General features: G+C 38.2%; 1 protein-coding gene across 6 annotated transcripts in view; it reads right to left on the bottom strand.

The window, feature by feature from the left end:
- Positions 1-3,949: 3,949 nt before the first annotated feature.
- The window catches only part of FYN (FYN proto-oncogene, Src family tyrosine kinase), a 233,778-nt gene continuing 213,373 nt past the window's right edge, over positions 3,950-24,354 (bottom strand). For all 6 annotated transcript variants that reach the window (XM_003769362.3, XM_003769363.3, XM_031964397.1 and 3 more), the window contains 2 exons: positions 18,507-18,638; positions 3,950-4,623 (listed from right to left, as the gene is read on the bottom strand). In XM_003769362.3, coding sequence (XP_003769410.1) covers positions 4,415-4,623; positions 18,507-18,638 — 341 coding nt within the window. In that variant the 3' untranslated portion in view covers positions 3,950-4,414. The remainder of the gene's footprint in view (positions 4,624-18,506; positions 18,639-24,354) is intronic.

The raw sequence follows: 24,354 nt of genomic DNA, 5'->3' as shown, positions 1-24,354 counted from the left end.
AAACCATTCTGTGCAATCTCTTTTCCTGTAGAATAAAGTCCAAACTCTTTTTCTGACACTATAGTTCTCCTTAATAGGCTGGTATCACTCTACCTTTCCATTACCATTACCCAATATTCCTTTTCATATCTTCTACCCTAGAAGCCAAATTACCTTCTCAGCATTGCTGAAACATGGCTCATGCTGTCCTGTCCCTGGTACTTGGAATCTCTTCTGGCTCTCCACTCCATAATCCCCCCATCACCATCTCTCCTGGTTGAGATTCTCTCCTTCTAAGTCTAGCACACATTTCACATCCTCCATTTTGCTTTGGAATGTTTTATATTTGGAAATATTCATGTCTGTTCCCCTTAACTAGATTGGAAGCTTCTTGAGAGCCTGGTATTTTTATTTTTGTTACATCTATGTTTAGCATAGTGTTTTAAATATAGCAAGTATTGAACACTGATTAAATTCTCACACACAAAAAATTATGAGAAATACTTAATAAGATACCTGCAAACCACACTGCTTGCTTGCTCTCTATTTGCATACTTACAACCAAACAACAGAAAGAAATTGTTCATTACCAGAACATGAAGATAAAAAATGATTTTACTTTCATTTTTTAGGCATGAGATCATATGATTTCTTAACATGAGCACTCTGAACTTTTTTTTTGTTTATTTTAGGTATTAAGGAAATGTTTTGCATAATTTACACAGACATTACCTATTTCAAATTGCTTGGTGTCCTTGGCTGGCAAGGGTAGGGACTTAGGGGTAGGGGGAAGAAGGAAAGGGTGTGAATTTGAAAGTAAAAATTAAAAAAAAAATACTAATGTTAAAAATTATTTTTACATGTACTTGAGAAAAAGTATCAGTTTAAAATAAAGGGTATTGAGGTGATGGAATTCCTGGTAGGTAATACTGTTTCCCCCACTATACTCAATGGAACAAGAAAAAAAGGAATCATTAAAAACAAACAAAACAAACAAACAACGAGGAAAACTTCTTAATTAACAGAAATACCTTAAGTATTTCTGATATGTCTTTCTTCTTATTTCCTCTTAGAATGACTGTTTTGGTGCTACCTAGTGTCTCAGAATAGCTACAACAGACTGAAGTTGGAAGATATCTCGAAGCGCCTCAAAATGCTCTTTATTTATTTTACCTTCTGTAAGAGGTACTTACCAGACACTTAAAATAATAGGTTAAAGAGCATACTTTGGTCTGGAGAGATTCTCTTTCCTTGAAGAAATTCGACCAAAATAAATTGCCCTGCCTGCCTTCACCATCTCTGAATGATCCATCCGTCTGTCTGTCTATCTTTCTTTTCTGGAGGGAGGAAGTGGGGAGAGCATGACAACCAAAGAAAGAAATTGGTAGGAAGATCTGTAAATACACATTTTAAAATTTTCCAAACATATCAATAAACCAACCAACCTCATGGCAAAAACTTTTGTCAAGAAACTGAAAACACTTAAACTCATACAGTTTTGCCTTGGGTTTAACCAAGTGATTATATTTATATTGGAAACAATATCGTGAAAACCTTGATTAACCAGAAAACCCCATTTGTTTTGATCTTTGTTGTTGTTTTTTAATCTTTTTTGCAACATATTAAATCTACTAGGGCTAAGTATGCTAACCACAATGTAATCTTCCACTCAGGATTACTGAGAAGAGATCTTAGGGCTCAGAACTGAAGCAGTCTTATCGAGAAAATGTGGTCTGTTTTGAAGAAACTCAAACAGAGATATGGGATTCAAATCACATAGGTGGGAAGCAAGAGAAGCCAGGTACTCTGACCAGCCCAGAGGTAGGACCATGCTGTCTCCCTGTTGCTGTGATCAGGATGATTTTCAGAATGTTGGCAATTACAGAATCCTAGAATCAACCAAACCTTCAGAAAGCAGAAACTCAGAGTCATAGAGCATCAGTTTTATGGTGAGTAAACTAAGTGACCAAGGTCATAATAAGTTAAGTTTAAGAGCTGGTGCCAGAAGCCAGATAGCTAGATGTATGGTTCAGGACTTTTTTCACTCCAAAACTTGTCTCACAATCAGTACTGTAGATATAGAAAATTCAGGAGACCTCACTAAATTTGTAAAGTCCAGTTTCTGCAACCTGGATTTCTAAATAAGTTCCTGTTCTCATATAGTTTCCTAACTCTTTTCCTTAATAGGATGTGTTAGAAATCACAGTTTTGGAGATTTCTTGATAAAGGCAGCTAAGTGATGCAGTGGATAAAGTGCCAGGTCTGGAATCAGAAAAACCTGAGTTCAAATCCTATCTTAGAGATTTACTAGCTGGGCAAGTCACTTAACCCTATTTGCCTCAGTTTCCTCATCTGTAAAATAAGTTGGAGAAGGAAATGGCAGACCATTCTACAAATACGGTCATGAAGCATTGCACACAACAATGAGGGCTCGGATGAATCAAGATTTTACAGCACATACATTCTGTTTCTCAGTTTTTCAGAACATGCAGACAGTAAAACAGAACCTTCCCAAACAAAAGCTCCCTCATATCATATCCTTTTAATCACTTGGAAATTAACTCATATTGTTAGCCAGTCCAAAAAGCAAAACACCAGTTTTTTCAACTGGTCTTTTTGCACGTGGCCTCCACTAAAACTCGTCATGTGACAATACATCATTTGCCAAGGGTGATGTGATGATCTGAAATACCACAGAAAGTCCCAGAGTGACACAGGAGACTCCAGATGCCACCCTTTGGGCCAACCTGGGGGGCAGCTGGTGGTGCTGTTTCTTCAGCATGGGCTTCTTTTCCTGGCCATTCACCAGATCATCCCGATGCCAGCTGGTACACGAAGCATCACAAAACCAAAAAGAATTCCCTCCGTGATTTAAACAAATGAACAAAAATCCAAATGTAAAATGCTCTTTTTTTAATTACTAAATTAAGAAAGTTAAACAATTTAAAAATGTAAACTTGCAAAGAAATCATAACAAAAAAGTAATTAAGACTCCAAAATTTGCAACTCAGTATTAAAAAACTCAATAGAAATAGGAGGTTGGTTTTTTTGTTTGTTTTTTTTTGTGTTTTTTTTTTTTTCCTTTTGCTCATGTTCATTTTTTGGTTAAATATAAGTAATTCGAGGCTGGTACAAATAGACAATGAGAGAACATAATACTTTGTTCTGTGCATCCCCATGAAACGTAAAGAAGTGCATAGTAATTCCACTGGAGAACTCTCAGACATAGAGAAAGGAATTTCATTAGCAGTACAGGACATTTAAAACATGTATTTTACAATGGGAAATGGTGCACAAATCTCCCCCAAAAAATCCTATCTGCATGATAAACAGTTTAGTGGGTTGACATGACTAAAATGCTATGGGTTTTAGACCATTAAATGTGGTTACAATGTTTATTAAATTAAAAAAAAATTTTTCTTTTGAATTATTTCAGTATACAGAGTTTTTTTGTTTTTTTTTTTTTTTTTTTTTTACAAGGAGTACTTGTAGCATTTATCTTCCAGTTTGGCTGGTCATATGGTGTGTTTTCTTGCTTTAAGAGGTTCACTCTTGTTTGATGAACAAATCCTGTAAAACATGGCTGTCAAACATTGGGAACATGACCATAAACCTAGCACGTGGTTCCTGAAAAGGAGTAAAAGTTACAACCATCTACAGGTACAGTCAGAAACAAACAAACAAAAAAGTGCAATCCAATTTAAAAAAGTTCATGCTTGGCAAAAGCCAAAAATTAGACCACTGGTTTTCAGAATAACACCAGTGTTGCTTTTTTTTTTTTTTTTTAAACGTTTGCAGTAAAATTATCACTCTCTGGGTACTGCAACCATGCGGCCCGTTGTTTGGCAACAAGTTTTCTGCAGTAGTACCCACATACTGTATGTACAGGTATGTATATATTATATATATATTTATATATTTATATTTATAAAAAAAAAACCCCAAAAAAACAAAAAACGAACACCTGTCCTGATTTTCTTTAGTTAAAACATGAAAAAAAAGTTTATTGTTTTAGACAAAGAGGCCACTTCTGGAAAATAATACTTTTCGTTTTTTTAGTTGAATCAGGTGAAGACAGAGTTAAAATCACATAAGATTTGCATTTAAAAAAGGAAAGCACTAGGGTCAGTTATTGGCACTGAGTAACTATTTACACTGAATAGAGGTTTTGCCGTTTACATAACATCGATACAATGCATTTTCAAAAGTCTTGAGAAGTTAACAAGTTTGTGTCTCTTATTCTTCACAGAGGACATTCAGATTTGGGGACAAGTGGTCATCGATGAGGGGTGTGGTTGTTCAGACTTCAGACTCACATGCACTCTGGTCCTGGAAGATTCCACGCTGCTCCAAGAGCAGCGAGCTACTGAATTGGAAGCTAAAAGGGGGGGAAATGACCACCTGGAGGATGTTTTCTGCAGACAGGCCACATGACTTACAGGTTTTCACCAGGTTGGTATTGGGGTTCTGTTGCAGTAAAGTAGTCTTCCAGGAAACCCTGCAAATACTCAAACGTGGGGCGCTCCTCGGGATCTTTTTTCCAGCAGTGAATCATAAGCTCATGCAAGGAGATAGGGCAGTCCTGAGGACATGGCATCCTGTACCCACGTTCCACTTGCTCCAAAACTTCACGGTTATTCATGCCTAAAAAAAGGAGAGAGATGAAGGCCCTTACATCACAATGGCATTAGGATCAACCAGTATTGGAGGCCCGTTTACTATCTCAGCTAATCTTTTGACTCAGAAATCACCTATCTTTTCAATGTATTTACCATGTCTTATTTTGAATTATCTATTTTATGCTATCTGTGCATTTGGAGGTAATCTCTTCTCCTACCAGATTATAAGGACCAAGTGTTATCTTTGAGCTTTGATGGTGATCCATCCTACCAGATTATAAAGACCAAATGCCATTTTTAAATTTTGGTGGTGATCTATCCTACCAGATTATAAGGACCAAAGGGACAGGACGACGTGTTAACTTTAAGCTTCCTAAGCTGCACACACTGTGGTCACTTAAGAAGTGTTTGCTGTATAATGAACTGAACCAGCTACGCCCAGCGAAAGAACTCTGGGAGATGATTAAGAATCATTACATTGAATTCTCAATCCCTGTATCTTTGCCCGCCTGCAATTTTTGATTTCCTTCACAGGCTAATTATACAATATTTCAGAGTCCGATTCTTTTTGTACAGCAAAATAACGGTTCGGTCATGCATACTTATTGTGTGTCTAATTTATACTTTAATATATTTAACATGTATTGGTTAACCTGCCATCCAGGGGAGAGGGTGGGGGAAGGAGGGGAAAAATTGGAACAAAAGGTTGGCAATTGTCATTGCTCTAAAATTACCCATGCATAAAACTTGTAAATAAAAAGCTATTAAAAATTTAAAAAAAGAAGTGTTTCCTGTATTGAACTGAAAATTCGTATTACCTTGGCCTGAGCACAGAAGTACTTCAAGTGTGCTTCTCAGCATCCCAAACCCTGTTTTTAAATTCTCTCACACTGAAAACCAAACTGTTCCTTATTTATGACATCCATAAACTACATTTATGTGCCCTGTAGCCTAGCTTCCCCTCTACCTGGGACAGACTCTGGAAGGCTAAGGAAGGTGCCTCTTCGCCCCCCTCCAGGTCTGGGTGCTCTGGGGGATATCCTGAGGCAATAATTACCGTCTGAGGAGGAGGAAGAAAATTTCCCCTGTTGCTGTAGGTGGCTACCAGGCCAAGGAAAGGTCTGAACCCCAGAGACCCAGATTTGACCTGGGTTCAGTAACTTGGATGGAGCAGACAGGGTGTCTCCAAGGCCAGCATTTGCCTCGGTGACCTTTGTCAGGCCATCCATCATTCTGTGACCTTTGTGACCTGGGGAAGGGAGGTAGCAAGGAGCTGCCGCCTTACTTAACCAACAAGTTTTTGCATCAATTATAATGAATATTTTGAACTATCTCTTTCCAGTCCTCTTTTTCTTTTTTTTTTCCCGGGGAAAAAAATGAAACTTAAGAGCAAATAACATAGTTACTGTGAAGTAGATGTAATATCCCTCCTGCTTCCACAGCCAAAGTCTCCCTTATTCTCCAATTTTTTTTTCCTTTCTCTTCCCCATATCATGTTTTCTTATTTTCCTGCCAATCCTTTGTGTTTTTTGGCTATCCTCTGCCCTCAGATTTCTATTAAGAACCTAGTTCCCTTTCTTGCCTGGTGCTCAGTTAATCTCTAAAATTGAGAAAAGGATCTTAATCTTAGATATGATCTTCATTTTTCTTCATCTGCCTTTTCATTTGGGGTATAACTATCACAGGGAAGCCACATCTGCATTTGGTTCATTTTATTTTGGAAAGATGTTGGTTACCTGCCAGTTAAGTAAGAACTTTACGGGTGGTTGATCATGAGAATTCCATCAAAGTTATGATTGCATTCTGGTGCATCCATAAGTTTCATTATAAGATCAAAGATTTAGAGTTAGGAAGCTCTGAGATCACTTATCATGCCCCAGTTTTACAGACAAGGAACCTTAATTGCTGAGAGGTTAAATTACTGGCTTAATGACACACAGGTCACAGTTACCCTCCACCTGGAACTCTCTTCCCTTCTCATCTCCACCTCCTGGCTTCATGTCTCACATTCTACAAGAAGCCTTTCCTGATCCCACTTTCCACTATTGATTTCTAATTTATCCTTTATATAACTTGTCTACACAGAGTTGTTTGCTTATTGCCTCCCCATCAGTTTGTGAGCTCCTAGAGAGCAGGGATTATCTTTTGGCATTTCTTGTATTCTCAGCTTTTAACACAGATACCTAGCACACAGTAGGCACTTAATAAATGCTTTTTGAGTTGATAAATAGATAAGGGTAGGGCTAGAATTTAAATTCAGAATCTCTAACTCCAGACCCAGTGATCTTTCTACTGTATCATGGGCTGTTCCTCTTACAATACATATATTTAGGAATATAAGAATTCTTATCCTGGGATCAATAACTCAGTTTATCTGTTATCTTTATTATCAATGCTGATAACATCGTTGACAAAAGATGTGTTGGGGGAGGGAATGATGGTCCTGCCTGATATCAATAAAACATAGTTCTGTTCCAGCTTCGCTCGATAACCACTTACTATTTCATCATTTTCCAATTTATCCAAACCCTTTTTGACTCCATTTAAATTTTCTGCCAGTACCACCTTTAGGGGTAATGAGTTCCATAAGTTTTAAGAGCTACATATAAGTAGTAGTAACGTTGTCCTAAACTTACCTCACTCAAGTTTCAAAGGCTGTTACCTCAGCTTAGTACTTTGGGATATGGTGAATAAGTCTGTGTCCACTTTATCCGTGTCATTAGTGATTTTATAGATTCCTTTTTCATGTGAGGGTTAGGATTAAAAAGCATTAATGATACGGATTATAAGACATGTCTGAAGTTTGCTTCAGCATAGGGGGCATTCTGAGGACAAAGAAGGCTGGGGACCTGGAAAAGGAGAGGGGCTGTTTGGAATACTATTGATATTGCTGGAAATGGAATGGAAGACAGCTTATTCTCGCTCAAATTTTAAAAGGGTTAAGTTAAAAAAAGTGTGCTTGATGGCTGCTACCATCTTCTGTCAGCCCTGTCTGCCCAAGGAAATGTAATAACGATCGACAAATGTCTATCACGATATGAAATCTCAAGGTGATAAATAAATAACAAAGGTGACCCAAGGCTCATGGGGGTACCTGATAAGACTGATGAAACTCCCACTTTGGGAGCTGAGCTATACGGGAAAAAGATTCCTCCTAAAGCTTGTACCTGAGACTACCCAGAGACCTCTCTTAGATCAAGAGGAGAACTTGATTCTGTGTTTTGGCACAGAAAGTTTCCATTCCCAAATACACCACAGTGCTCAATTAATCATTTTCTTCCTGTGTCACAGAGCGAGTGTCAGTAAATGTTTCATTTCATTAAAAAAGAAAATAAGCTCCTCTGATAGAGAGATTCCACATTTTCATTCTTAATCCAATCTCCCCTCACAGAGAGAGTCATTGGTCACTGGGGCCAAGCGTGATTCTCTGTCGAAGCTGCTGACACAGCAGTCCGGCCGCTGATACTGAGGTTCTCTTGAGATCTCCCACTTTGTTTAGGGTTCTCACTCAAAAGAGGGATTTGTAGTTAAGCAAGCATTCCGGGCAAGAAGTAGCCGAGGCGCTGTGGAAGGGGAGGAAAGCCTACAGCCCTGGCACATGGCCCTTCTCCTCTCGTCTGCTCGACGCTCGGGGAGTATGTGTAACAGATTCCATACACTGGGGCCAAGTGGAAACACACTGATGGCTTCTGCCAGAAAAGCAGGATATAAAACAATGCACCTTGTTATTACTGACAGTCTGAAGCTTATCTGGAGTAGCTCTTCTCCCACTGCCTGCAAGGGAGAACCTATGGGCTGACCTTCAAACCCGTTACACTCAGGACTTCTGATCTTTGATAATGGTGACAGAATGGATGTCCAATCACTTAGATATAGATGCTAGGCCTTTAAAAAAAATCTATATGAATCAGCTGAGTTAAATAGATGCTGTCAGGATTTTTATTGTTTTTTTAAATTATGTTCCTAGCAAGTTACCAGATTTAGACTCCCACCCTCTCATTTTAACAGATGAGGAAACTGAGACTTAGGGTATCTAAGTGACTTGCTTAAGATTACATAGGCACTAAATTGCAGAGTTGGAATTTGAATCCAAGTCTTGTGATTCAAAGCCGTGTGTTTTTTTTTTTTTTTGTTTTTTTTTTTTCCTGTGCCACTCAAGCCAAAATTTGGGAAATTTTCATGAAAAGATTTATTTATGCAGAATGGGTTTCCTTACTCATTGCTACAAAACAATATTTTCTCTCTTCGGATAACTCTAAATTCTTGTTTTCAAGAAAATGGCAACTTCTTTTCTTTTAACCTCTAAGCAATACTGACTTTGGGGGCAATGAGAGTGACCTGAGTGATAAAGGGTTAGGGAAGGGATCTGTATTTGCTTGAGACCAAGAGAAGCTGAGGGAGGAGGAGGATGGGTGAAGAAAGACAAAAGGTAAAGTTTTTTTTATTTTGCTCTTAGGTCAGGCAAAAACCTGGAAATTTGTCACTTTTGCCTTTTTTAAAATTTTGAGAAAGACTAAGTTGAAACAAGGACAGGGTTAATTCATAGAGAAATCAGTGAGCTTTAGAGCATCATGACACTTCGTGGGAAGAAATCCACACATTTTAGGGAAGTACTATCATCAGTAGTTTGTAGGAACCAGATTTGTGATTGGTAAAGATAACAGATCATTTTCTAATATAAGGGGCAATACACACTAATCAATGATTACAAAACATGTGTCAGCTCCTACTTTGTTTCTTGCTTCCAGGTGAGAAAATCAGCTTGAGAGTTGATAACTTCTCACTGAAAATGGCTTCCAACTCATTATATATATATATTTTTATACACAAATCCAGAAAAAATGACAGCCTAATGTCCTATTATTGTCTGTCTTTGTTTAATTAAGGTGAGCATATTTAAGAGGACTCCTTTCAAGAGTAAGCCTTAGTAATACCACATATCATATAACTGTAGATCAAACTTGTTCTAGAAGTCGATAAGCACAATTGGCTAGATCAAAATCTTAATCTCCCTTAAATCTCCAAATAGACAATATCAATTCCTAGGTTTTTAAGTTTCCAAGGTGGTCTTTCTGATCTTATTTTTCCCCTTACAATAAGTTTAGTCATTTTCAGTTATGTCCAACTCTTCATGATTCCATTTGGGGTTTTAAGATCCTGGAGTGTTTTTTCATTTCCTTCTCTAGCTCTTTTACAAATGAGGAAACTGAGGTAAATAAGGTTAAGTGATTTGTCCAGGGTCATACAGCAAGTAAGTGTCAGAGGCCAGCTTTGAACTCATGATTCCAAGTCTGATGTTCTACCCACTGTACCACCTAACTCCCTTAAAATCCTGTAATTAATTAAACCTGTATTCCGATCTAGGCACTGAAAATATATTCAACCCACTCCAAAAGAGCCTGTTTCATAGGTGTAGACTCTCTTCCCACTAATGCAGATTATACCACCCATTCCACCCCTCCATGATAAGCTGCCATGAATTCATCACCTGATGACCAACCCAACAACCCTTTGGTGAAAAGTCTGTCGGCAGATTGCAGAATCAGATTTAGAGCTTGAAAACACCTAAAAAATAAGCTAAATCATTCCCCTATTTTTACAAATAAGGAACCAAGCTCAAAGATTCAGAAGGACATGGGTCTAATGCTAAAAGGGGCTTTACAGAATAATGACCTTGTTCTCAGACTCATTGGGAGGTCACTGAGGTAATAAAGGGCAGAGCTGGGATTGGAACCATGGACTGCAGACATTACACTCTTTCCAGTGCATTGTCACTTAACTCTATGCACAAGTCACTGGTCCTCTTTCAAAACAAAAGATAAACAAGGTTCTTTCCTAACTTAGTGAGACTCAAAGTTTCAAAGGAAGCCTTTTCAGCGAGGCAAGGTCATTCATAAAACTTTAAAGCTGGATTTTGCAGCTATAGTAACCTTATTTTCCAGATATAGTAACAGCTAGAGTTAGTGGTGGCCCTCTGGTGTAGTCTTTGAGAATCCAGGGTCACCTTCACATTATGATATGAATCAGAGAACTTTTGTGGGGGGAAGAGAAGGAAAATTCCTTCTAAAAAATTAATTTTGTTACAGTGAACATTGGACAGAACAGGATTCAGAGGTTCTGTAGGGTTTTTTTTTTTTGCCATTTTTTCCCCCCACACCTTTGCCATTTCTGGGACCTTTCTGGAAAAGACAGTATAGCATTAAGTCTAGAGAGCCCATCTCCAAGGCAGAAAGACCTCTGACACCTGACCCCAAAGACTACATAACTTTGCTTCACTTAAATCCAGTTCAAGCTCAAGTCAAGAAATCCCCCTTCGGAACGTCTTTGGTTTCATGGAGAATGAAGAATAATTGTGATGCTGGGCAAGTCCCAACCTCTCAGCAACTCTTTAGGATTCTCAAATTGCAGAAAAGCTGCCAACCTACATTAGTACAAGCACTTTTCCATGCCCAGAAGTTCCCTATAACCTATAAAATCACAAACCCAGTCCCTTTCCCTCTCCCTTGCCTCAAATCTTTCCTCCTTTCCCTGTCCCCCCCCAAAAAAATTCCCAATATTTCTTAATCCTATATGTGCTTTGGGATATTTGGAAAAAATTATGGTAAAAGTTTTTTTGTTTTTTTTTAGAAAGATGTTTTTCTCTACTGTTATCTTTCAATATGAATCTCTAAAAGATTCTATCTCAACAAAGAAAGAAAAACTGACTGTTACTTAATTATGATTTATGTGTGACTTTTGACAGTGGGCTCTAAGATCCCCATTCTAAAACAAAAACAAACAAAAAAACAAACCTTTGTAATAATCAAGTCTCTGAGTAACAGGAAGGATGTTTCAGTTACAAATGTGCTCTTGAAAAAGAAAAAAGTAGCTTTGGACCTTTTGCAAATTGTCCCTTTTTCTGGTCAGTGTGAGTTCCCCTAAGATGTGGGTACATATGACTGGAGCTCAAGGACGCTCTCAGTCCCCAACCTGCCAAAAAGCCATGTTGGGCTTGTTTCTGTAACCAGGGGAAAGGCAAGAGCAGATAAGTGTGCGTGCTTGCTTTAGCTAGCCAGGGAGCCTGTATTCTATCAGATGCAGAGTCAGATTAGGGCAGCCACTAAGAGGCTTCGTGTTAGGTTTTGGTACAGGATCAAAGCAAAAACTAAGGGCAGGGAGGTTCTGAAGAGAGAGCCAAACTGGAAACAAAGAAGTGATTTGAACAAAGCAGGCTAATTGCTAGCTTGGCTTCTCCTTCGTTTTACCAAATACCTCAAGTGCAGCTGCTTAAAACAAACAAAAAAATCCACCCCAAAACAAAAATGTCAGACTAATAAATGCAGAAAAGAGTGCAAGGTATGGCAGTCAAACAGTTAGACTCTTAAGAAGGTGACAGGAGCATTGCTACAAAGAGCTTCTTTCCATCAGAGAAGAGCAAGGGAAGGGCCAGTGGAGAAGATGGTCATTATAGAGAACGTGGGGTGGATACCCAGGTAACAGAGGGGCAGGATGAGAAGTGTAGGTAGCCATTGGCAACCGGCTTCTGGTCCATCCTCGGTCTCCTCCCAATGCTCATTCTCTGCTACTTAGCTGCATCTCACAGCAGATGCCACTTGTCAAGGGACACCTTGGAGAAGGAAGCAAGGGGGGCTCTTGGGGCATTTTGGACAGGATGTCCAATTTTGAAGTGCTGGGCAGGGGCCAGAAAGCCTCTCTTGATTCCTTCTCCCCAGAAGCCAAAGATGGAAGATGAATTTGTGGCTTGTGGAGGATTACAGGTCATTTCTTGGCTCCTTATTCTCCTCTTGGCTAGTTCTCTGGTCTCTTTATGCCCACAAACAATCTGCTTCTACTGGCACAGAGATTACGGAACTAGCTGGAAGATGGGTGTCATAATTAGGAGAGAACCAGGTATGAGTGGTTCTCGCCCTGGGGTGAGGGCATCCCATTCCCTAGGGTAGGAAGTGTCATGTGCGGGGGGACAAGATCCACGCCAAGTGACCCGTGTGTATCTTGGGGGAGACAGGGTGGGATAATAGCATTCAAATCCTGCCTCTGCTATGCGATGGTTGGGTGATCCTGAGTAACTCATTTAACTTCTCATGCCCCAACAACTCTTGAGTTCAGGTCTTTCTATTCTATTCTATTTTACTTATTTATTTGTTTTTATTTTTTACTGAAGCAATTGGAGTTAAATGACTTGCCTAGGATCTCACAGCTAGAAAGTATTAGGCAGCTGAGGCTGCCTTTGAATTCAGGTCCTCCCTGAATCCGGGGCCTGTGCTCTATCTGCTGCACCATCTAGCTGTCCCCTTTCTATTCTATTTTTTTAAAATGTACTATAAAAAAAAGAAAAAAAAGTGCTATGAATCATTTTGGTGGTTCTGGTAAATTATAAAGACTCCCTTCTCAGGAAAAGAATAGTTTTTTTTGTTTGTTTGTTTGCATTCATATTCGAAGGAAATGCTAAATTTCAAATGGGGATTAGTGGAAAAAAATTTTTTTTCCTATCTTCCAAGTTCATAACCACATGATACTCCTTCAGGGTCTGTGGACCCCAGGTTAAGAACTCCGCTCTAAGCTTGCCAGATATATTGGTAAGATATATTGGTAGAGGGAGTATTCTCAGTGGGTGCACCCTAAACCAATGAAGTCAGAAATCCAATATCTATTCATCCTCCCCCCAAAACCCACAACATTATGTAAGTATTTAATGCTTACAAAAATATTTTATAGACAAGATTTCTAAATATATGGTCCTATGATCTTCCTTGATTCTCACCACCATCCTGGGAGCAAATCTTCTACTTCAAAAAACAAGGATTGACCTCTAGATAAAATCAGGAGCATGGGAAGGCTGCCAATTTTTAAGAGATTGCAGACAGTACAGTTTTAAGCTTTAGTAGCTTAAAACTGGTGAGCGAATCCATGCTTAGGCTTTAGCAGCTTAAAACTGCCCTAAGGCTTTTGGTATACACAGTATACAAATGGATGTATTAGGTATTAAAGAGACCAGCCCCCTCCTGCCAGATCACCTCAAATTCTCAAACCCTTAGAATCTGAGGCTAACTAGCAATCACAGCTTAGCAAGGCCAGGGTACTGCTAGTCAGAGAGTTTTGCCCAGGAAACAATGCTTAAATTTACTGAAGTTAATTTCTAATACCAAAGTTTTGAGGAAAGTAAATGATATCACTGGCACTAGAAAAAACGCCCAACACCCCATCATCTATTCCACTCCCACCCCAACCCCTGGAAGAAAATCCACTGCCAATATATGCCTATCACTCCTGGGGCTAAGATAAATATAGAATGATGGAAAAAGCAAATGGAATTGTTTAAGTTGTGGGCCTAATTTTGAAACGCCTTTCAAAAACATAACCTCCAATTCACAGGTACATCTATTTACATATGTTCCTAGCATATGGATGCCTCAACCCCAGAAAAATTGTTTTTTTGTCTGTTTTGCTTATAAATGAGAATCCGCAGGGATAAAATGGTTTTTCTTTAGAATGGGGAGCCAGCAAACTAAGCTAAGAATGGTTTTAAATTTTTTGCTTTAAATAAAAATGTAAAAACCATTTTAAAGTCTCATATTGTACAAAAACAGGTGGTGGGCCATATTTTGTCCCTGGGCCTCAGTTTGCAAACTCTTCCTTGGAATGGCTTTTGAATCCAAGCTTTCAGCAAACTGAGGATAACTATGACAAAGCATTCACTAGGTTGCTGAAAATATAAATATAAAATATAAAGAATTTTAATGTTGCATACTTAAGGAATAATCTTATTTTCCTAGTATTGTAACATTATTCTTTGCCTATTTCTTTTGACTTTGTAAAAAATATATATTTTTAAAAGTTATATTGATGCTTAACACAGGAGATATTTCCAGATATATACCCTTGCCCTCATAGAATCTTCTCTATGGCAAACTAAAATGCTTAAAAAAAAGAAAAAGAAAAGTAACACAAAGAAATAAACATGGTACCAGGTCTGCCAGCATATATAATTTTTTTGCTTTAGGTGGGGCATCTATAGTATCCTACCTCTGTACTGGGAGGAGAGGGGAATCAACAAACATAGGGTTGAAATGGCACTCACTCAATGATTTACTTATTTGACAAACTGGGAAACTGAGGTCTGTTAGTCTGTCTTCTGTAACTAATACCGGTCATTGCTTTTAATCTGAGTTTAATTGCTTTTTAGTATTATTTTCATGTATATTATTGTAGTAATTAGTAAGCTAATTACAGCTAGGGTTTAGAGCTAGCAAACCATAGCACTTTAAAGTGATTTACATTATATTTCATTTGACCCTCACTACAGCCCTGAGATGTAAATGCTATTATTATTATTATTCCCATTTTACATGTGAAGAAACTGAGACAAGGAGAGAATAAGTGACTTGGCTCAAGATCACACGCTAGTCAATGTCTAAGGCAGGATTTGAACTCGGTTGTTCTCCAGATCCTGTGCTCTAGCCACCCCATCACCTAATTGTCATTGCTTATTCTCTTGTCCCGTTTCTTCTCTCTTCCCTTTATATAATTTCAAACAATTCTTCCTGTGTCACATCAGATTTCAATTACTCATCATTAATTTCAATACTCAAGCAACATGAATATTTATTCCTCTTCCTAATATCTTTTTATCATGCTTTTTTCCTTTACCCTTTAGGTTTGACCAAACCTCACACCCAGAATCTCTCTCATTTTTTCTCTGATTCCCCTTCCCTCTATTTTTTTTTTCCTGAGGCAACTGGGATTAAGTGACTTGCATAGGGTCACACAGCTAGTCATCCGCTCTATTTTTAAGGCTGGTCAAAACACCTGGCAAACACATCCATTCATAAACTATCTTTTTCTTATTGAAAGCCCTTTTCAAAATTAATTCTGCTCAGGAATCCAATCCTAAGAGATTAAAATAAAGCCATTTCCTTCACCCTAAAACTGGACTATAATAAGAGCCTCAACTTTTAAAAACGTATACCTCACCTCTCTTTTTCTCACTTTTCTTTCTCACATAAATTTAAGTATCTTGGGGCCATTAGGATCAAGAGAAATTCAAAATAATGGTGTTTTTTTTGTTTTTTTCAGATGGCACTGAGCATTTTCAATGACTTGCAAGCCTGAGCTTTCCATGAAGAACTTAATTTAAAATCCATACAATAAAAAAAAAAGGGGGGGGGGAGAAGGCTCGGCTTCTGATTCTCCTAATAACAGAGAGCTGACACCGACTTGTTTTCTTCCTGGGAAGCAATTCTCAACTTCCCCGGTGTTTTTTGTTGCTTCCACCACAGCAGACTCTGTTCTGTTCGACCATTCCTAGAATGTGCACACACACATGTGCATGTGGGGAGCTGCAGTAGCATCAATAAAGCTGACTTACATCCGGATTGCTCAAATGCCCTCTGCCAGCACTTCAGAGATGGGGAATTTGTCAATTTTGCCTCCATGGCTACTCCCCGCAGCCGAGAAGGTACCCAGCACAGAGAGAAAGAGATGCTATTTATGAGTAATTCCTTCTCTGGGTCCTCTGGAAATCACAAAAAATGTTCCTTTCAAAAAAACAAAAAACCTGGACAAAGGGATTACAAATTAATCTGCCCTTGCTGGCTCCCCGGCTGCAACCCCCCTCGGTATTTGCAGGAGGCCTCAGTCACTCATTAATCTTCGCTATCGTTGGTATCATTGGCTTTTGAGCTCACTCCTTAGGCATGCGTGTACGCACTGAGCGGAGGGGGAAGAGACCGCCTTTCTGTCTTCAATCATCAGTAACTGGAAGACATTTCCTGAACATTTCAGAAGGCAGGTCTTCGCTACGCCATACACAGAACAGCCACTGCAGGATAATAACTGCTGCAGGGAGGCTGAGGCGGTATCTAAAGAACAAATTAAAGCACCAAAAAATCTTTAAGATGCCCTTGTCAAGAATCTGATAATTAGGGGAGAAAAAAAATCTCAGGCTCTTGAATACTTGAAAAAAAAATTCCCCATTCATTTCTTCCTACATAAGTCAATAAATACTTATGCTGGAATGTTGAGAGTATTCATTACTAAGCCTGAACCTTTTCTTTCGCCATGCTAATGAATAGTGTCTCTACTCTTTGCTCTGGCCATCTGGAGCTATATCCTGTAGAGATGAGGTTCAGTCTGTGGGTCTGATGGGTAGAGTTTAATCATCAAGCAAGCAAATGGAACCTTTTAACCCCTTCTTTCCAAAGACTCCTGCAAGCCTGATCTGGGAAGCAGACTGTGATATTTTTTAAAAGTCCAATTAATGCTTTTTAAATGTTACACCGGAGACATTTCCAGACATACCCTTGCTCTTGTTGAATCTCCCCTATTGCAAATTAAAATGGCTAAGAAAAAGCAATCAACACAGCAACTTTGGGACTTTTTTGCTGAGGAGAAAGGGATTTCATGAATTCTGAATAGGGTGGGGCCTAAGTGCCCAGATAAATTGCTAATTGCTTGAAATTTTAAAATATATTTAAAAATGACTTCTTGTTAGCATAAAAAGGAAGCTCCAGCTTCCCAGTTTGTTTGACAGAAGACCTTTTATGCCCTTTTTATTTTCCAAGAAAGCCTCAGGATAAACCTACAAGAGGCCAGTGGTTGTATCTCTGAAGTTTCTCAGGACCTCCACTCCAGCTGTGTGCCTCTCTTTACTCCATTACTATTTTGTGATAATTATGAGGAGGCCCATAATTTCTCCTACATACTCAGTTTGGGCAAAGACTGGTTTACCTTTGAGAAAAGTCCTTTATTTCTTCTCATAATAATTATGCATAAGAGGATAAAAGCATTTAAAATTTAGAACTGGAAAAACACTTATTTAGATTTCCCATTCCTTTAAAATCTTGCCCCAAAAGAGTCACATTGTTGTTCAGTCGTGTCCGACTCTTTGTGAGGTTTTCTTGGCAAAACTATTAGAGTGATTTGGCATTTCCTTCTCCTGTTCCTTCTACAGATGAGAAAAATGAGGAAAGAAGGCTAAGTGACTTGTTTACTCACTAAACGAGTACCTGAGATCAGATTTGAAGTTAGATCTTCCTGACCCTATTTACTGAGTCATGTAGCTGCCTCAGCCACACTGTACATGATTTTAGATAAGAAGCTAAGACTTAGGAACCCCTACCAACCTAAAATTAAACATTACCCAAGTCTTTCCAATTGCTTCATGGATTACTCCATTAAGGCAGCCTGGAGCAGGGGTTAGAAAGCTAGCCTTAAAACTAGAGAGACGTGGGTTGAAGTCCCATACACATTAACTCTGTGATTTCGGGCAAGTCATATAATCCCTGTGTTTTTAGCATCAAAACTGAGTGGCTACAAATCCCACAGAAATCTAGAGGAGGACCTAAACCAAGTTAAAATATAAATGGTATACAAAAATAAATAAAAATATAATGCAGTACAGATAATTTCAATTTGTCGCTTTCTAAGTCAATAGGCTGCAGAAGGGAACCAATTTCTACTCGAGTTTGTCATTACTACTTTAAACAAAAGCTCAGAAGTTGAAGAGATATTGCCAAACTGCACTGATAATAGGGTGAGGGTGAATCGCTGGGTGTCATTAGTCTTTTTTGAGAAAGAAGGCTCAATTATAATAATGATAGGAGTTTCCTCAACCTGGAGATCTCTCTATCCATGCATCTATTCTCTATCCCTCATTTTCATACTACCTTATCACCAGGCCGACACATTCAGTATGCACTGTGAAAACATGAATTGTTTTTATAATTTTGGTTGGAGTTTAAACAAATGTTTGTGGAATTCATTCAGTGCAATTTAATTCTACAAACACTTAAAAAAACACAGGTTATTTGCTAGTCGCTCTATTGAACAAATGAATGAATAAATCTCCAAATGGAGTGGTAAGGGCATTCAAATCCCAAGAAAGTCTCCTTCCTGCCCCTCTCTTCTTACCTGGATAGGGAACTCTCCCTTTGGTTACCAGCTCTGTGAGTAAAATTCCAAAGGACCACACATCAGACTTAATTGTGAACCTTCCGTAGAGGGCTGCTTCTGGGGCTGTCCACTTGATCGGGAACTTTGCACCTAAAGCAAAGACATGGTGGTTATTATTCATAATCGAAGCAGCAGCTAGATCACACAAAAGGCACAAAGATACTACATGTCTCAGATTAGAAGCAGCAAAGAATTATAAAAAAGATTTTTGGTAGAGGGAGAACCAAGAAACATGGACTAGATCTGCCACGAGTCTCCCCTCAGTCAAACTAACACTTGGATGTCAAATTGGTCTTCCTAGGTGCAAATCCTAGTATGTCACTCGCCTCTTTAATCATACCAGTGGCTCTCTAATTCTATCAGGATCAAATATAAATTTCTCTGGCTTATAATGCTTTACTTAAACTGATTTCTGACTGCCTTGACAATGTGCTTAGATCCTATACACCTCCCAAAGTACTTTGTGATCCAATGACAATAGCCTCCTCAATCATCCTTTCTTTTGCTATCTTGTTTTTTCTTCCTCCCTATTTTCATTCTTTCTTTTGCTATTTTTCCTTCCTTCCTTCCTTCCTTCCTTCCTTCCTTCCTTCCTTCCCTTTCTTCCTCTGTAAAGAGAGGGGAAGCTGACCTACATCATTGAGCACTATGATTCTATTTTAATCTATAACACATAGTATTAAATATATATATATATATATATATATATATAATATATTGCCTTACAAATATACTTACAAAGTATATAATGCCTTACAAAATACACAGAATGTCTATGAATGGCTTCTCCTGGTATGAGACAAGCTGACACAGGATTTGTGTCCAAATGTGTCCATATGTTCTTTGGGTCTTCCTCATTAACTATAGAAGAGCTTTTTTTCCCCTTCTCTTTCTTCCATTAGAATATAATTTCTTTCATGGCTCTTTTCAACAACGAGATGATTGAGGCCAGTTGATCTTGTGATGAAGAGAGCCATCTATATCCAGAGAGAGGACCATGGGGAAAATGCTGAGTGAAAGCATTTTCACTTTCTGTTGTTTGTTTGCACTTTATTTTCTTTCTCATTTTTTTTCCTTTTTGATCTGATTTTTCTTGTGCATCAAGATAATTGTATAACTATGTATGCATATATTGGATTTAATTATATTTTTTAACATGCTTAATATATATTGGATTACTGGGGAGCGGGTGGGGGAAAGGGAGAAAAAAATTTGGAACATAAAGTTTTGCAAGGGTTAATGTAGAAAAATTATAATAAATTGTAAATAAAATAAAAAAATGTAATCATAATAATTTAAAAAGAATCTAAGTTCCTTGAAGACAGGAACAGTGTCATTTTTGCTTTTGTATTCCCAGAGGTTAACACCGAGATACATAGATAATACTTTAATAAATGCTTGAAGATTATCTAATTGATTCCCTTCCTCTAGCCCATGCTCCTGAAAGGGGTATTGAAGAATCCCTCTATTTTCCTGGGTTGATTCTTAATATTCTTGGATACTGTGGTCCTTCCTAATTTCTTTCTTGTAACCCCAACCCAATTCGTTTTTAAATCCTGAACCAGAGTTTTTTTTTTTTTTTTAAAGGTAAAGTAAAGCATGATTTTCCTAGGAAAGATGGCGTGTAGTCCTGCCTAAATGATTATCTTATGGTTATATGATCTCTCAAACTCCATGAAGCAACCTTCTGGCACAATCCAATATAGAATATCACACCCTTGACTCATTTCCCACCCCTGTCTTAGAAAATCTTTCCTCCTCCCAAAGAGGAAGGGTGGAGGCCACACGGCTCTTTAATTTGCCAGAAGGATTTACACAAGATTAAAATTGAGCCAACAACATCATACCCCTGCACCTCCTCCCGCCCTGTTCCACTCACCCCTTCCTTCTTCTCTCCCAGCTACTTGGGGGAGTTACAGCCTACCCTGATCATCACAGCCCTTTTAACCAGCTCCATGTCTGGCTTGGGTCAATTAATCTCTCCTTAGACAACCCAAGAGTCCTTACTCCCTTGCTTCGGGGGCCCATCATATTGGTAGTGGACTTTTTGTGACCCTCTTTTTTCTTTTTCTCCCTCTTTCTCTCATTCACACACATTAATTAGAAAAAAATGATTAGACACATTTCAGTGAGCAAACAACCTAAAAAACACAAGGCATATTTATTCTCAAGGTGAACACAGATGAGTTTAAAGTGCGTTGATTCTATATAGGACCTGTAAGAAAAGTATTCAAAAAGTACCAAAATAAGACTATTTCTTTGTATTTCTTACAATAATACAACACAGAAATTATAAAATCACCAGAATAGTTTCTGGAATAATTTGTAATTGGAGCTATGATAAATTACAGCAATTTGATTTTTGTTGACAATCAATAGCATCCTTAGCAAATCCACAATGCTCTTATCTTAGAGCAGTTTTCCTTGGCATCTCTAAGTGAGAAATGAAATAAAAAATAATAATCCCATTATTTCACCAAGCAAGGTCTTATATTAATACTCTAGCAAAAAAAAAAGGCAGCCTGTGGTATTCTTTCAGCTTTATGTGCAGAGTTATTTTTAGTCATTTTTCTTAAGCGCAATTATTCATGTCTTTTTTTTCCCCTGAAAAGCTGTATGGCTTCATGTAATCAGGCTCTGAAAATGGCCATTTTGTTCTATTAGGGTTCCTCCTTTCAGATTTATTACATGCCTTCCCTTCCTTCAGGAAGGGACCCCAGATCCAGCACTCTCTACTCTGTGGCACAAAATGTATACAATGTGAAATAATAACAACCAGCACCCTAATAACTGACACTTATATTTTACGCCAGGTACTATGCTAAGTGCTTTGCAATTGTTGTCTCATTTGATTCTCACAACAGAAAGATTATCCCTAGTTTTCTTTTAATTTCTTTTTGGGAGGCAATCAGGGTTGAATGACTTGCTCAGGGTCACACAGATAATAAGTATCTGAGTCCAAATCTGAACTCAGATCCTCCTGACTCCAGGGCCTCTCTCTGTCCTCTGTATTATCCCTATTTTTCAGAGGGGAAAATCAAGCTGAGATTAAGGGACTTGCTAGTGAATGTCTGACCTCGTATTTGAACTCAAGTCTACTGGATTCCAGATCCTGTGCTCTGTCAAATGAGCCACTTAGTTGACCACATATACGTATGTGTGTGTGTATGTATATATGTGTGTGTGTGTGTGTATATATATATATATATATATACATATGCAAATATCTAATTCTAAGAGGTTACACATATTTGCATGTAGTTATAAATATATACATACAAATACATACATGTGTACACATGCATGTATACATACACATCTGGATATAAAAGATTACATGTATGATATGTTGCATATACTTATATATGCACATACATGGGATTTTTGTCACAAATATATATAAAATACCTTTTATAACCATATACACATATCTATATATATCTATATATATACTTATTAAAGGTCACATATATTTTACATGTCCCTGTGTAAAATATGTATACATATATATAGTTTTAAAAGGTATATATATATATATATAACAATATAAAGTATTTTGTACATACTCGTATAAGTATATATATAAAATATAATATATTATATGTATATAATATATAAGTGTATTGCATACATATACATATATCTGGTTACAAATAATGACAAACATTATGTTTTACATGCACTTATAGATGCACACACACACACACACACACACACACATATATATATGTACAAATATACAAGGCCTTAAAGGTTACTTTTTTGCATATATTTATATACAAACACATTACATATAGTATATTTGCATTTACTTATATGTACTTTATTCACATGCATGTGTACATATAAATTGTACACATTGTTACAGTGATGTATTTGCATGTAGTTATATATACATACAAGCACACATGTTTATATAAATGGTACACGGTCTACATGTACTTATGTGTACACACATGTTTACATAAGTCAGAGGTGAAATTTATGTTATCTCTCACCTGCACTTATGTGCACGCATATATGTGTATAAGATGGTTATAAAGCTACATGTACATTATATTTTGCATGTCATCATGTGTGCACACTGTCACTCCTGGAGGGCCCTGTTGTGTTTGTAGCTCCAGCAGTTAGCATTATGCTTGTAGAACAAATAGTAGGTACTTAATACTTGCTCATTGATCTCACACCTGTACGATGGGAGGTCTGACAGATTAAAGTACTATATTTCCTTTTCTATCCCCCTTCAATCCGCCTTGTTCAGTTAAAGAACCCAAAACGGCGCATCCAAAGGTTTCTGTTCCCAAGACTGCCTGGACTGAACGACTGGGGACATTGATTTCCATTTTGGAAGTAAGTGCAGCTCAATTTTCTGCTGCTCAGACAAATCCAATTAAACAAAATGACAAGCAGAGAGTTCCTTCTCTGTCTTCCTCCTCCGTTTGTTCCATTGCTCTGAAGGTGTGTGTGTGTGCCTGTGCAGCCTTTATTACCTGAAATGACTTCATTTTGCGCCTTCAGAGAAGGGACTCCAGGTGTCAGACAGACCTTTCGTTGGCTCGAGGTGCCACTACTGGGTCACATCAATCGGCAATTCTGACCGAAGAGCCTCAGTTAAAAAAGACCCTGGATCAGAGGCTGATATTATCCTCATTATACACTTGAGGAAACTGAGGATAAGTGACTTCAATTTCCTCATCTGTAAAATGGGGATAATAACAGCATTTACCTGCCAGGGTTACAAATTGCCAAGGGCTCCATTATCCCACTTATGGATGGTTCTAATTGCTTTTACCTTGTACCAAGCCTAAGGTTGTCTCATTGCTACCAGGTCCACTTTTGGGGAACAGAACAGATCCTCAGCCTCTCCTCTATGACAGCCCTTCAATTCTCCTTCATTCCCCGCCCCAAGCTAAACATCTCTCCGTTGTTCAAATCCTTTGTGATCATGAACAATTCATTAACCTTCCCTCAGAACTCAGGGGGATGTGGCTGGGGAAGAACAGGAGGGTCTCTGGGCTCTCTGGCAGCAGCATCTCCCACACCCTATCGTGTAATGATCAGTTCGCGGGATATAGAACCTCCCAAGATAAATCTTTAGAAATATTCCAACCAGGGCTGCAACGACACCGGGATTTATGATAACAGCATTTTTAGAGCCGTGCTTGGCTTCAGCAAAAGCTCACTGGATTCAGCATGAAATAAATTTGCTTTGAATCAGTTTTCTTGCTGAAAAAAAAAATAAGCCCATTAATATCTCCCCTCACTATTCCATTGTTTGTAGAAGAATCCTGAGGGGAGGGTTAGCTACATGGGATTGCCTTCCCTGTACAACTAATTGCATCCTCTCCTCTTCCTCCCCTGTTCTCCCGGAGGGCTCTGCCCTCACCAAGGACCCCAAAAGGCCCTTGAAAGCAGCAGCAAACTACTTATTACTGAGGGGGTTTCAACTGAAAAGAGCTTATCAATTCTTACTTTTCTAATCATTCAACAACTTATCTCCCACTCTCCTTTTTCCCCTGTTGGTTTATATGCCACCTAATGTTTGGGGTAAAGACCCACTCACCAACACAGGGGAGGGACTTGGTGAGCTGGGGCAAAAGGGAGCCTCTCCAGAATGTAAACGTGGCCTTTCACATCTTATTTCTTTCCTCAAATTAAGGAAACCAATTATATTAAAATACGTAACAATAGCAACAAAACACAACCCAGATCTGTAGTCCCTTTACTTTGAACTCTTGTCCTAGAAAACTCAAATTTACTTCGGATTTTTCTTTAAAAAAAAAAAAAAAAAGTATTTTAATTAGCA

The sequence above is a fragment of the Sarcophilus harrisii genome, chromosome 4 (assembly GCF_902635505.1).
Source record: "Sarcophilus harrisii chromosome 4, mSarHar1.11, whole genome shotgun sequence".
Lineage (NCBI taxonomy): Eukaryota > Metazoa > Chordata > Mammalia > Dasyuromorphia > Dasyuridae > Sarcophilus > Sarcophilus harrisii.
The sequence above is the reverse complement of the archived record's forward strand: the minus strand, read 5'-3'. Positions and strand labels throughout refer to the sequence as shown.